At 33.7% G+C, this 11,403-nt stretch overlaps 1 protein-coding gene across 1 annotated transcript; it reads left to right on the top strand.

Moving 5' to 3' along the window:
* The first annotated feature begins 368 nt into the window (after nt 1–368).
* LOC107886459 (receptor protein kinase-like protein ZAR1) lies at nt 369–4,862 on the top strand. Its single transcript, XM_016810422.2, has 2 exons — nt 369–2,266; nt 3,935–4,862. Exons 1-2 carry the CDS (start codon nt 751–753, stop codon nt 4,567–4,569), a joined length of 2,151 nt encoding a protein of 716 aa, XP_016665911.1. The 5' UTR covers nt 369–750; the 3' UTR covers nt 4,570–4,862.
* Nucleotides 4,863–11,403: the final 6,541 nt, after the last annotated feature.

Genomic DNA, 11,403 nt, shown 5'->3' with positions numbered 1-11,403 from the left:
TCAACACGTCCTTTTTTTTTTACCATTTACAGTAAAAAAAAAAAGAAAGAGGAAAGATGAACTTAATTGAGGGATTTAAAAATTACATTAGTAGGTAATCCCAAGTAAAGAATAAAGTAAATATAATTGGGTAGTTAGGTACTCAAGATTGCTTGCGTTCCATTTCTTGCATAATTATTATTACGCTTTTGTTAATATAAGATGCTTCCTTTTGTATCTCCATTTGAGGAAATTGCAAGCTAACGTTCCCATTTTCTGCTTACATTTTTCTACTCTTCTCTCTGATAATATATTTGAGAAATATAATTTCATTTTCCCAAATACCAAAAAGAAATTGGATATCTTTTGGTCAAAACACTTTTACTCAACTCCAAATATCAGGGAAAGTCTTTCCAAAATACAAAATAATAAAAAAACCCATAATTTATCATTCTTTATTTTCTATTTTCATTTCCACCAACTTGCTTTTCTTCTACTACAAACAACTCCTCAGCTGCTCTTTTTTTTTTTTTTTTTTTAGTTTTTGAGCATTCATAAACTCTCTTTTTTTCTTTCTTTCTCAAACTCTTAAAATTTACTCCTCCCACATTTTTAATTTACTGCTAATCATACTTAAATATAAATCATTTATATTGTAATGATTTTTTTTCATGTCTCCAACTCTTGCCTAGTCTCTTTAAAGCCTACATTTTTATTTGTCACGAGAAGACGGGAAACAAAAATAAAAAACACACTAGTCTTTTATAGATCATGAAGAAGCTGGTTCTCTTTGGACTCTTCTTCCTCTTCCTCTTCCCTCACTTGAAACTAGCCTTTTCCCTTTCTCCTGACGGCCTTTCTCTTCTCTCATTAAAATCTGCCGTGGACCAACCTTCAGGCCAGTCAGTCTTCGCCGACTGGAATGAGAACGATGAGACGCCGTGTAATTGGTCCGGCGTTTCTTGCAAGAACATTTCAGGATTTCCTGACCCGCGTGTCGTCGGAGTCGCCGTTTCCGGGAAGAATCTGCGAGGCTATATCCCGTCCGAGCTTGGAAATTTAATCTATCTCAGAAGATTGAATCTTCACAACAACTTCTTCTATGGTTCTATACCGGACCAACTGTTCAATGCCACGTCACTTCACAGCTTGTTTCTGTACGGTAACAATCTGTCCGGTTCGCTGCCTCCTTCGATCTGCAAGCTTCCGAGGCTGCAAAACCTCGATCTCTCCTACAATTCGCTGTCGGGTTCTTTTCCTGAGAATCTCAAGAACTGCAAGCAGTTGCAGAGGCTGATTCTAGCTCAAAACAAGTTTTCCGGCGAAATTCCCGACGGAATTTGGCCGGAATTGGACAACTTGGTCCAACTCGATCTTTCTTCGAATGAATTCAAGGGACCGGTCCCTAGTACCATCGGAGAGTTAAACTCATTGTCGGGCACTCTCAATTTATCCTACAATCACTTATCCGGTAATCTCCCGAAAAGCTTGGGCGACTTACCGGTGACGGTCAGTTTCGATCTCAGAAACAACAATTTAAGCGGGCAGATACCTGAAACGGGATCGTTTGCTAATCAAGGACCAACCGCATTTCTAAACAACCCTCTTTTATGCGGGTTTCCCCTTCAAAAGTCGTGTAACAATTCGAGTACAAGTTCTTCAGTGACTCAAAATTCGGGTCCGAATTCGGGCGAAACCCAGAAAAAGGGGCTAAGCCCTGGTTTAATCATACTAATATCAGCAGCTGATGCCGGTGGTGTGGCGTTGATAGGATTGATTATCGTTTATATTTACTGGAAAAACAAAGATTCTTCAAATAGTTGCAGTTGCACTGGGAAGACCAAGTTTGGCGATAACAACAAAGGGAAAATTTGTTCCGTTTGTGCTTTTGGATGCATCAATGGGTGTCGCAACAATGACTCGGAATTGGAAGACAACGAAAAAGGGGAGATATCGGGGAAAGGGGAAGGCGAGCTAGTTGCCATTGATAAAGGGTTCAGTTTTGAGTTGGACGAGTTGCTTAGAGCGTCGGCTTACGTGTTGGGTAAGAGTGGGCTTGGGATAGTGTACAAAGTGGTGCTGGGAAATGGGATCCCGGTGGCTGTTCGGAGATTGGGCGGCGAAGGTGGAGAGCAAAGGTACAAGGAGTTTGTGGCTGAAGTTCAAGCAATTGGGAAAGTGAAGCATCCAAATGTGGTGAAGCTGAGAGCTTACTATTGGGCTCCTGATGAAAAGCTTCTCATTAGCGATTTCATCTCCAATGGCAATTTAGCTAACGCCATCAGAGGTTAGTTTCTTGTTTTCCTGCTTGGGTTATTCTAGCAAGCATTAAACTCTCGATTCTTTTCAGCTGTCAGTTTAATCGCATATTATTCTAGATATAATCATATTATGACTAATTCGAACAGTTTGGTGAACTTAATTTATAATAAAATCTCAAACTTTTGTAGCTTGTCTAGACTCGATTATGACCCTACTGCAATCTCATATTTTAGGTTGTTCTTTAAACGTGTCCTTATTATGTTTATAAACAAAACTTAGAATTCCTATTCTTGTTTTGCCTTAATTACTAATTTTTGGAAGCCATAATCCGACGTCGATGATTTGAGAAATTAAGTGGTCCAAAGTGGCCGACCCGTTTTGCCTGTAATTACGCACCCACGAGGACTCGTTAGTCCTTGGTAGTGCAGTCCCTTTCCGTTGTTATTGCAGTGCCGAAACTTTTGTCAACACTTCATTCATTTCTAGTTACCCTATACCTCATTTTTATCCTTAGAACTTTTTACTTCACTAATATTTATACTGGTTTTGAATTTTATCTCATCATTTTCCCCCCTAAATTTTATGTAATTAAAGGAATCATAGTTACACACAATATTAAAGAGCCATGAAAGTTCTAGCAACGGTCTCTATATGAAAGAATTAGTAATTAATGTTGTGGGGTAGCTTATAGAGTTGGGTTGGTTGAATGATTTTAAATGAATACTACCAAAAAGGTAGGTCCCTCACCATTGGCGATGCATCATCATCATCATATGATAAAATAATAAAAAAAGAGCATTGACATTAACTCTGAGGCTTTCAGCATTTCAAAGTTTCAATCACAATATGATGATGTGTCACAACTCAAAGAAGATGACTCACTGGATCTTTAGTGTGGCTTATGTTAGGGGTTTAATCAAAACATAAAATGCTGTGCAGCCTTCCCTTGCATGCTTTTAGATTGTCCCCATTTTAATATATAGTTTCAACCTTTGTAGATCAAAACAACAACCTTGGTAACAAAAAAGAAAAAAAATATTATATCAAATCTAAGACTTTAGTTAAAGTGGCTTTGGTCTGGGCATCTTCCTCTATAGTTATCTTTCTTCTTCACTTTAAACATAGACAGACTTTTAATAAAATAAATATATAAATAAAAAGTGTGCTTTTGATCCTATTTCCATTTTGATTTTCTACTCTCTTTTATCTCAAGCATAAAAGGGTAGCTAGCTTTCTTCCCAATGAAGGTGCCCCCCGTCTTGTTAAGTAAAAATCACATTGATGGGACCTGCTAGGATCTTCTTGTGACTTCACTTTCATCTTCAATTTTTTAAACTATTATGTATACATATAAATACCATCATCTAAATATTTAAAACCCTTTACAAAATTGTGTATACATATGCCAAAATTTAAGGCTTAAATCATAAAATAATAGTTAAATGATATCATTTAAAAAAATTTTGGGTCAAGAAGTAATACTTAAAACTATATTCTGTTAATATCTTTAAAAGAATTTCTTACCCAATTATTTTGTGACAAATGATAGTTTTAAATTAAAATTAAATTAAAAGGTAAATGGATTAAAAGTGGTAGATATTGCATTATTGTTGATATCAACTTGTTTAGAGTCTCAATTTGAGTGGATATTTTCCGTAACATTAGTAGGTTAATGAGATTGGGTTCTTTACAGGCAGAAATGGTCAGCCATCAACAAGCCTCTCATGGTCAGTAAGGCTAAAAATTGTAAAGGGAGCAGCCCGTGGCTTGGCCTATCTTCATGAATGCAGTCCAAGAAAATTTGTTCATGGAGACGTCAAGCCATCTAACATTCTCCTTGACAACGAATTCCAATCTTACATCTCCGATTTCGGCCTCAACAGGCTCATTAACATCACTGGAAACAACCCCGATTCTTCATCCGGCGGCTTCATCGGTGGACTCCCTTACAAATCAATCCAAACGGAACGAACCAACAGTTATCGAGCACCGGAGGCTCGAGTTCCCGGCAACCGAGCAACACAAAAATGGGATGTCTATTCATTTGGAGTCGTATTACTGGAGCTGTTAACGGGGAAGTCTCCGGAGCTATCACCGACCACATCAACTTCCATGGAAATCCTGGACCTTGTAAGGTGGGTGAGGAAAGGCTTTGAAGAAGAAAAGCCATTGTCAGACATGGTTGATCCGATGTTATTACAAGAAGTACATGCCAAGAAAGAAGTGTTGGCTGCTTTTCACGTTGCTCTTGCATGCACTGAAGCGGACCCTGAGATTCGACCAAGGATGAAAACTGTTTCAGAGAATCTTGAGAGAATTGGATCATGATTAACAACATATATGATTATTGTCCGAGAAGACAAACAACATGGTCGATGGTTTAGGAAGTTCAAAGATTTACTGTTTTTTTGCAAAAGGGCTCTCCCTGTTTCTTTTTGCCATGGTAAAGTTTTGCATTGTCGTAAAAAATTCACTATCCGTTCCTTTTAAAAGTCTTCAGAATTTGGCCCAAATTTTCCTCAATATTCATGGGTTTCTTGAAGGTTTCTGGAGACCATATGTTTTAATTTAATTGTCTCTCATTATATTCACATGACTGTAATCAAATTATTCTTTTTTCATTATGAAATCTATTCCTAATATACAAGTCATGAAGAGAGAGAAAGATGGTTGATGTTAAAATTTAAATCGAAAGTGTTTAATTGATTACATGAACAAGTTAAAGTAAACTGAGTTAACATAATATTGCATCAAATATATATATCGCTGCAAAAAAATTTATTTATATATGCTTACTTGCTTTCTACTTTATTAATTAATTCAATCTTGTGTATTTGGTTGTGTGAAAAAGTGGGGTTTTTTTTATCTATATATTATAAAATAAATTTTTTTATTAAAATGACATGTTTAAAAAATTATGTACTAAAATTGTAAATTCAAATTAGTGGAAGGTGGCATAGGCGGTACCACCCTAGTATTCTGACAAATTTGACAAAAAATAAAAATAAAAAAAAACTAGTGAAGGCAATGTAATAAGCGGCACCACTTTATTCAGCTAAATTGATAAGCGGCACCACTTTAAAATTATTTTTTAACATAAAAAAAATTCATGTGAATATGATAAGTTAGGAGTCTTAATTTTTTTTAAGAAAAAATCTAAATATATATTTTCCATTAGGTTTTAGTATTTAGGTTTTGAGGTTTGGGGTTTTAGGGTATATTTGATAAATCATTATAAATGTTCATTTCAAATTAAATGAAAATTTTCAACATTTAATATTTTAACTATGTTTGATAATTTTTTTAAATATAATTTTTTCAACAAAAATAAGTTTTAAATGATATTCAAATTATTAAATTGATTTTACGTTATTAAAATAAATTATCTTTGAAAAATGAGATTCAAATTATCATATTTAACTTTTATAAAAAGTTATTAAAATTAATATAAAATATTATATTAATAAGATTAAAATAATTAATTAATTAAAATTTTAGAATAGGTATTTTCTTTTATCAAACAACATAATCATATTCATTAATTATATTTTACTAATTTTTCAAACAATTTTTTAATATAAATTCAACTCTTATAAAATTTAAGAACGAAAATTCGGTACTTAATTTTTTAATACTTAAACTTTTAGCTTACCAAATAACATCTTAGAGTTTAGGGTTTTAATTTTTGAGATTGGGGTTTGCTTTTCAAGATTCAAGTGTTATGGTTTTAGCTTGAGATTTGGATTCTACCATTTTAATAGTTAAGTGAAAACACTTCTAGTTTCACTTAATTTTAATCTTGAGTAAATTGGTTTTTTTTTCTAAAATCAAAGCATTTAATTTCTTTTCAAAAGTCAGCATCTAAGGACAATTATTCGCAACATTACATTGGCTTCACTAGTTTGGACAAAGTGGTGCCGCCTATAAATTTGGCTAGATAAAGTGGTGCCGCCTATTACATTGCCTTCACTAGTTTATTTATCATTTATTATTTTTGTTTTCAGTCAAATTTGTCAGGATACTAGGGTGGTGCCGCCTATACACCACCCTCCACCAGTTTGAATGTACCATTTTGGTACATAATTTTTGAGCATGCCATTTTAGTAATTTTTTTATAATATATAGGTAAAAAAACTTGAAAAAGTGGAAGAAAGAAAAAAAAAGAAAAAAATAATAAATTTTGAGTGTATGTGGTAAGGAAGAAAAATGAAAGGAAAGAAAATAGGAGTATTAAGTATTGATAAAGGGTATCAACAAGAGAGGAGATTAGAGGAGATTAGAGGAGAAGATAGTGAAGCAAAAGAGCTCGATTCACCTAAACAAGCAAATAATAGAAGAAAAGATGTAAGTAGGGAAGAGAATAAGAAGGTTGAAAAGGCTGAGTGTCGAGTGAGTGTGTAAGGTTGCTAATAGGGAAAAAGATCTCTTTTCCTTCATCTTGAAGGGTATTTATAAGAAGAGTCTTCTTGTCTAATAATGGTAACGTTGTAGGTTAATACTAATGGGTTGTCATTATAGAGTATGTGGGTAACACACGTGGTAGGGGTCATTCTGTTATTCTTTTTGAGGCACTACAAGGTTATTATGCTCAAGTAGACCCGAATGGCCACTAAAAGAAATGTTCACACTAGGGCTTTGCTTGATAGAATGGAAAGAAAATTGGAAGGATGAAAAATTGAAGGGGTGGAAAACAAGAAGGATGGAAAACAAAATTTTTCTTTTCCATAAGTGTGCTTGAGAGGAGAGATAGAAAAATGAGAAAAATATTAGGCTCCATGTGGTTTCTAGAAATATTGTCTAATCACATTTTCATTTTCAAAAAATAGTTTTCATTTTCTATCTTTTAAAAATTGAAAAAAGTGTGTGGTATGTTAAAAAAATTGTTTTTAACCATATTCAATTCATTTCAATTTAAAAATCCTTATTTTCATCATTTTCACTCTTACAAAACATCTTTAGTGAAAACAATGAAAAGAATTTTTTATTGTTTTCTAATTTCACATATTCTCTTTTTTTATTTTCGAAAAGTCATTTTTTAAAAATTTCAACCAAACATGTTCTCTTCAATATTTTCCATTTTTCAAGAAAATAGAAATGAAAATGATTTCTATTTCCTAAAACCAAATGCAATCTTATTTTTTATTTCCATCAATTGCTTGGTATAGTTGAAAAATGTAAGGAAATAAAATAAAACATTTGAAAATGCATAATTTTGAACTCACACACATATCTTTCTCATTTTCTCTCCTCTCGTCATTCCAATTTGGATGGATTGATTTTTATGCATTAGGATGGAAAATGATAACTTCTCATATTTTCTTTCCTCTTACTTTCCTTGTAATATCCCGAATTAGGGCCTAGTCGGAATAGTGATTCTGAGACCACAAATCCGAAATAGAAATAATTATTTTATGATTGTTTGATTATCTATGATATGCTTGTATGCTTGTGTAAAAATTTCGTGAAGAAATTTTATGCCTAAAGTGCCCAATTTGACTTTAGAGACTAAATTGAATAAGTTGCAAAACTTGTGTTCTAGAAGCTTTTAGTATGAAATTGAAATGGATTACTAATTATAGGTCCTTAAATATTAATTTGACCAAGTTCTAAAAATTTGGACCAAAATGAACATGTATGGTAAAATTTCAAAGAAAGGTGTAACACCCCTTACCCGTAACTGAAGCTGGAATACGGTTTGAGGCATTACCGGACTTACAACATAGTATTCATACAAATCCAAGTTATAAATCTTGCAAACAATTTAAAACTTTTAACCATCATTCACATTGTCCCTTATAAATCTCTTTAAGACCTTAAAACATGCTTAGGAGTGGTTTGGGACTAAACTGATCACATATAAAAATTTCTGAACACTTAGAAAATTCTCATGAAATCATAGGTTACACGTCCATGTGAACAGGCCGTGTGCCTCACAGGGTTACCAGGCATGCCCATGTCATAGGCCGTGTGAAAACAGGGCATACATACTGGCTTACACCACACGGCCAGAGACACGCCCGTGTCCCTTGGCCGTGGTCAAAACTAACTTGGGTCACACGGTCAACCACATGCCCGTGTGTCTAGCCTGTGTATCCTTCAAAATGGCCACACACGCCCGTGTGCTAGGCCATGTTCCATTTAGGGGGTATACTGAATTATGTCACACGGTTAGTCACACGCCCATCTGACACACAAGACCAGTAGACACGCCCATGTGTCTAGGCCATGTCAAAACTGTAGGGTATACTGCCTTAATTCGAAAGGCTACGCCATGGGACACACAGCTGTGTAACATGACCGTGTGTCACACACGGCTAAGACACACGTCTGTGTCTCAACCCGTGTGGACAAAAATAGGCTATTTGTAAAGCCATTTTGCTACCCTATTATCACAAGCATAAATGACCACATTCATAACCCAATTGGCAAACATTTCATAACCATTTCATATACAATATATAACAATACCTCACTTGCATATTTCATTCCATCTATTTCTTGCCAAAACATATCATATTATAACATCTATACACAACAAAACATGGTATCAAAATAAGCCAAATCACATGGCTTAACTTATACACAAAATATGCCAAAAACATAACTTCCATGTGACCATAACTATACCATTTAAACTAGTCTATACATGCCATATTTACAAATCCACAAGTTCAAAAGTACCAAATCAGAAATTTGATAGTGTGATGTGCAACTCTAACTTGTCCAAAACGAGCGAGCTAACGAACCTCTATAAAACATAGAAAAAGAAACAAAGTAAGCTTATAGCTTAGTAAGCCCGTATAATTCAAAATTAAACTTACCAAAACAAAGCACTTAATAACGTAAATTCAATTCAAATTTCTCAATGCCTATCACAAGCATTTATCAAGAAGTTAGTCACATATATAAATACATGTAATCATTCATTATCCAAGTCTCAATACTCAATACAATGTATCATATCAACATTTCATTTAAAAACATATATTCAATAATAATATTCATCAGTATAAACCATATTTATGCCCATTGAACCTATTAGAACTTCAGAGGATACTCGGGTGATATACAAAAGTAATCCGTCAATTCATCATCATTTATGCTCTTTCGAGCCATGATCGGTAAGCTCTTTCGAGATGAAACGGTAAGCTCTTTCAAGATGATATATCGGTAAGCTCATACGAGCTGTGGTGAGTCCACAAAAAATGCAGGAGCTCGACCAAATCGGTAACCTTAGTGACAAGTCACTCGTATCCTATGAATTCATACGGTTCAACGGGGCTCGGTAACAAATATAATATAAATCAATAAACATTTGCATTTCAAATTTATCCATTACTCAATCACAATTATGCATATCAAATGTTCACAACAGTTAGAAGTTTGATTCTACTTATACGAACTTACCTCGTATTTGTCTGTATAAAAACTATAGGCTATTCGTCGATCTTTCCTTTTCCTTGATCTAAACTCGACCTCGGCTTAACTTGATCTATATTTTACCAAATTCAATAAATTCAGCATTCAATATATTCAATTTAGTCCATAATTCATATTTTTGCAAATTTACACATTTTCCCCTATACTTTTCAATTTTTACAATTTAGTCATTATTACCTAAAATTGCAAATTCATGCAATTTAATACCAACCCATGTCTAGCCGATTTTCACATGTACTAGTTCTACTAGTAGCCCATATTTTTCATTATTACACACTTTTAACAACCACATTTTACAATTTCACAATTTAATCCCTATTTGACATTTTTGTCAAAAAAATCACTTTACAAAACATGTAAAACTATCATCAAGCTTCCATAATCTATCATTAAACATCAAAGAACTCAAGTATTCATCAATGGCACTTTACAAAATCATGAAAAATTCAAAAATTAATGTACGGGCTAGCTAGAGTACAAAGCAACGAATGCAAAAACATAGAAATCATTAAAAAACCGAGTAAAATTCATACCTACTTGAAGAATCTGTGCTTGCTGAATGTAAAACCCTATTTTTGTTTCTTCTTCCTTAAATTTTCGATTACAAGATGCATGAATAAACAAAATTTGGTTTTCTTTTATTAATATTAACAATAATTGACATTTTACCAAAATAACCTTAATGAACTTTAATAATTTCAAAAATACCAAGCCAACAACTTCCACTATGTCATTAAAGGACTAATTAACATTCAAGTACTCCCATATTTCAAGTTATAGCCATATAATGCTTTTAAATAATAGAACTCCACTTTTACACGTTACACGATTTAGTCCTTTTTACCGAATTAAGCATTTAAATGATAAAATTTCTTTACGAAACTTTCACATAATAAATATATCGTGCTGTAGTTCTTATTAAAATGTCAAAATAAATATTTTGACTTCAGATTTGTGGTCCCGAAACCACTGTTCTGATTTGACCTAAAAATAGGCTATTACAACTTTCTCCCCTTTAGGGATTTTCGTCCCCGAAAGTCTTACCGGTAAAAAGGTTAGGTACTATTTTCGCATAGCTTCCTCGGGTTCCAATGTAGCTTCCTCAATCCCATGTTTATGCCAGAGAAATTTTACTAAGGCTATGCGTTTATTTCTCAATTCCTTGATTTCACGAGCCAAAATCTTGATCGGTTCTTCTTTATATGACATATCAGGTTGAATTTCAACATCTATCGGAGAGATCACATGTGACAGATCGAATCTATATCGACGTAGCATAGAAATGTGAAAAACATTATGGATCTTTTCAAGTTCTGACGGTAAAACTAGTCGATATGTTACAGGTCCTATCCTTTCAATAATCTCATACGACCCGATGAATCGCGGACTTAATTTTCCTTTTCGGCCAAATTGAAGAACCTTTTTCAATGGTGAGACCTTTAAAAATACTTGATCCTCGACTTGAAATTCAATTTCTTTACGTTTCAAATCCGCGTAGGATTTTTGTCGATCTAAAGCTACTTTTAAACTGTCTCGAGTCATTTTCACTTTCTCTTCTATTTCTCTGATCAATTCAACCCCGTGAAACGTTTTTCTCACTCAGTTCAGACCAGTATAACGGAGTTTGACAATTGTGTCCATATAAAGCTTTTTACGAAGCCATCTTTATACTCGTTTGAAAACTGTTGTTGTATGTGAATTCAATCAACGGTAAGTATTTTT

This window comes from Gossypium hirsutum, chromosome A03 (genome assembly GCF_007990345.1).
Source record: "Gossypium hirsutum isolate 1008001.06 chromosome A03, Gossypium_hirsutum_v2.1, whole genome shotgun sequence".
Taxonomy (NCBI): domain Eukaryota; kingdom Viridiplantae; phylum Streptophyta; class Magnoliopsida; order Malvales; family Malvaceae; genus Gossypium; species Gossypium hirsutum.
Note: the sequence above shows the minus strand (reverse complement) of the source record. Positions and strands in the feature narration are given on the sequence as shown.

Coding starts and splice junctions, on each gene's coding strand:
- LOC107886459 (XM_016810422.2), top strand. CDS start 751: ATGAAGAAGCTGGTTCTCTTTGGACTCTTCTTCCTCTTCCTCTTCCCT. Junction 2,267..3,934: donor TTTAGCTAACGCCATCAGAG/GTTAGTTTCTTG, acceptor GGTTCTTTACAG/GCAGAAATGGTCAGCCATCA.